The sequence below is a fragment of the Babesia bigemina genome, scaffold Bbigscaff_64767, assembly GCF_000981445.1.
Source record: "Babesia bigemina genome assembly Bbig001, scaffold Bbigscaff_64767".
Classification (NCBI taxonomy): Eukaryota; Apicomplexa; class Aconoidasida; order Piroplasmida; family Babesiidae; genus Babesia; species Babesia bigemina.
The window spans coordinates 1-3494 of record NW_012237125.1 but is presented as its reverse complement, the minus strand read 5'-3'; the positions used below and the strand labels follow the sequence as shown (position 1 = coordinate 3494).

At 47.5% G+C, this 3494-nt stretch overlaps 1 protein-coding gene across 1 annotated transcript; it reads right to left on the bottom strand.

Moving 5' to 3' along the window:
• Positions 1-372: 372 nt before the first annotated feature.
• Positions 373-3414, bottom strand: BBBOND_0002270 (hypothetical protein, conserved; the record flags this gene model as incomplete). Its single annotated transcript, XM_012915067.1, has 1 exon — positions 373-3414. The coding sequence occupies one exon, from the start codon at positions 3412-3414 to the stop codon at positions 373-375; it is 3042 nt and encodes a 1013-aa protein (XP_012770521.1).
• Positions 3415-3494: the final 80 nt, after the last annotated feature.

Genomic DNA, 3494 nt, shown 5'->3' with positions numbered 1-3494 from the left:
TCAACACGTTGGTCAGCACTTTGGTCAACACTTTGGTCAGCACCTTGGTCAGCACTTTGGGCAGCACATTGGTCAGCACTTTGGTCACCACTTTGGTCATGGCATTGGTCAACACATTGGTCAACACGTTGGTCAGCACTTTGGTCAACACTTTGGTCAGCACCTTGGTCAGCACTTTGGGCAGCACATTGGTCAGCACTTTGGTCAACACGTTGGTCAGCACTTTGGTCACCACCTTGGTCAGCACTTTAGTTAACTAATACACCATCACATACAACGATTAATGAGTGATTCATAACATTAGACAACAATGAGTTGTATAGGTGAGTAGGTGATGCTAGGTGAGTGTAGGTAGTAAACACGTGAGTACGATTATGGTTGCAGATAAAACACTTTGTTAAGCTTGTTAACACGTGCAGCAGCGAGTAGTGATTGAGCGGCAATCCTATGACTCGAGGGACTATGTAGATGCGATTTGATGTGGAGGAGGTCGAGGCGTATGACCATGATGTGGGTGAGGTACAATAAAGAGAGGAGCCAGAGGGCCAATACGGTGATTGAGAAATTGAATCTGGTAGCCCATAAAAAGTCGTCGATTCGTCCGCGTAGTGTTATGAGCACAGAACCTTCAGCAAGCATCTTTTTCAACGCTTCGCAGAAATCTTTGCACGTCCTTTTAGCCCTTTCATTATTACCAGAGCCATTAAGTCCCCATGGATGTCCGAAGGTAAAACCGTATCTGTACAGGGTAGGGTGAGTGTCACGGCAAGTGACAATTGACTTACATTCGAGCTTATGGGACTTATCTTTTAGCAATTTCATTTTCTGTTTATCATCTGAATACTTAATCTCACATTGCTCAGCACAGCTCTTCACATGGCATTTACTACCACCGGGTCCACATTTCTTGCAACAGTCATCATATAATTTCTTAAGCAGATCGCAGAATGTCTCCGTGATGTACACGATCCACGACAAATGGTTGGCCTTATGTTCGGCAGAGTAATACCTAGTAATGTCCTGTGTCATTGACTTGACATAGAGACCACATGGCGCAACTGAGCCAGACTCGCAATTTGCGATGCTGCATAAATTACCTTTCGAATGTTCATCGCCGTGTTTACTGCTGCTAACCAACGAGGTCGGATCGAGATGTCCATATTGTTCTCCGAAGTACGCATCGTTGACAGCCTGCTTAAATGCGGCTTGTGTATGCGGATTCGATTTTCCGAAGTTTCCATAGAAATCAGCTGCCCATCCTCCGAGGTAACCATAGTAAAACGCAAAGATGTCTCCCAGCGTCTGCGGAGGTTTCTGCAAAAGGCACGTCAGCTGAGCGCAAAGCTTAGTTAGTGGAGCGGAATCACTACCACAAAAGCCCTCAAGAGCTTTCTTGAGATACTCTCCCCTCTGCCTGTGAGAAGCAGTGACACTGATGTCGTTGAAGCCCATTGGCGTTCTACAAGGGATACCTCTATGGTTGGAGAGCGTACATGTCAGCTTACAACCGGGCTTAGTGAAGGAGTGTGGTAAAAAGCCGGGGAGACCATCCTCTAAAAAGGACTGAAGCGGCGATTTTATACCGCACTGAGCTGTTTGGTCACACTTTTGGTTACACCTTTGCTTGTGTATTTGGTTGCCCTTTTGGTTAGGACATTGCATAGCATTGCAGTTCCATGCTGACCCGCCTACTTGGTTTCCGTACCAACAGTCACGCCAACTGACTGAGGGCTCCTCGTTGCTGCACTGCCCGTATAGGAAGAAAAGTTGCAGGTAAAGCCGATTCAGCACGTCGCACAGCATATCGAAGCAAGCACCGGGGGCGGTTGGATAGGCGAAACCGTCGGGGTTTGTGTTGAAGTCGACGGCATAAATGCCGTCCGCGTGGCCATGGCCGAGTATTCCAATCAGCACGTCTTCAGCGTCGACACAAACCTTATGAATAATGGATGTCAGCGTTGAGGCTGCGATCTTTTCTGGGTAAGCTGGCAAAGTGTCAGGATCTGTCTGTAGAACAAGTGGGCCGTCTGGGTTGCTGTCACCGGATGCCTCATCCGGCTTCTCAAACAGGTCACCAATGTCGCTGACTGATACAGTTGGAAACACGCGATTGTGCGGAAGTCCAGTCAACCAACAAAGCATTTGGTAAACAGACGACGGCGATTTAGGCCTCTCGATGTGGCGCAGGTGGGAAACGCAGTAGTAGTTTTCAAGGCAGTCATAGAGGAACTGAAGTATGTCGAGGAGACTCATGTTATCTGCATCAATAGAAGCTACGCTGCTTGCTTTGTTCTTTTTAGTCATCCACTGTTTCAAAAGGTCAATTGAGGAAACGTTGAAAATTTTTTTGTGGATGATCGCATGAATATCTGTGCCCGTAAAGTCTGGCTTATTCCGCAACTCGCCCTCATGCGAATCACGGTACATAGAAACCTGGTACCCGCAACTACTGAATAAATCGCCAAGCTTATTATTATATTTATTGTACGACGTGTGTATTTGATTAAATCGCGATTCTTTACAAGAATCACTCAGATGCTTAAAGTCATTACTCAGCGTCGCCAGGGAGGTGAGGAACACCTTCGCGCACTTCCTCCCGTACTCGGTTATTTCGGTGTTGTCAGCAGGATTTGCAAGCAATTTAGGTGCTTTAGTATCAGGCGATGTTTTCTCCTTCACCAACTGACCAGCATAATTTTGCCCCGAGTACCTGCTGACGTACTGCTTCGCGAGCTCCCCGTGGAACGCCTGGACGCCGCGCTTGACGACGTTGAGCAGCGGGGAGGCCTCGGCGAAACCAGAGGGGGCGAGGGTGTCGAGCTGCGTTTGGAGGTCGGCGAGCTTGCGGGAGACGGTGGCGTCGAAGTGGCGTTGGGTGTTCATTGTGGACAGGAGGGCGTAGAGGGCGTCGGTGAGGGGGATGAGACGGGAGGGGGAGAGGTCGGGTTGGGATTGGAGATCATTAAAGTAATCTCTAAAAAATTCATTAAATCTGTTTGCAAGCGATTGCAATGTCAGATGAGTTAGGCCATTGAAGGTAGACGCCTGGAAACGTTTATGCAATTTTTTCATCAGGCCTTTCAGGCCCGCGTTGGCGTCATCATCCATGAGTTTTTGGATGATTGGGATTTGGGTCGAAACAGTCTCTTGTAAGGCTTTTAATTCGGCTTTCTTTTGATTTGCGAAAAGGGTCTGTACGCCGTCCTGCAAGTCGTTGAATGCGTCCTTCGCTCGTTTTTGCAAATCCAATTTCAAGTCTTGCATTGCTCGATTTGAGCTGCCTCGAGCATCTTGTAACACTGTTTGGATTTGAGAAATGACAGAATTCATAGCCTTTTCCGCAAGGCTTATGTTTTCGTTAATTTTTGTAATATTATGTCTCAACGCTTCAATGTCGTGTTTCAACTTATCCATCACCAGTCCGGCATCTTGCTTAGCTTCTTCCAAAGCTGCTGGCAGAGCCTCTAAATCACTGATAGTTGCATGTACGTATT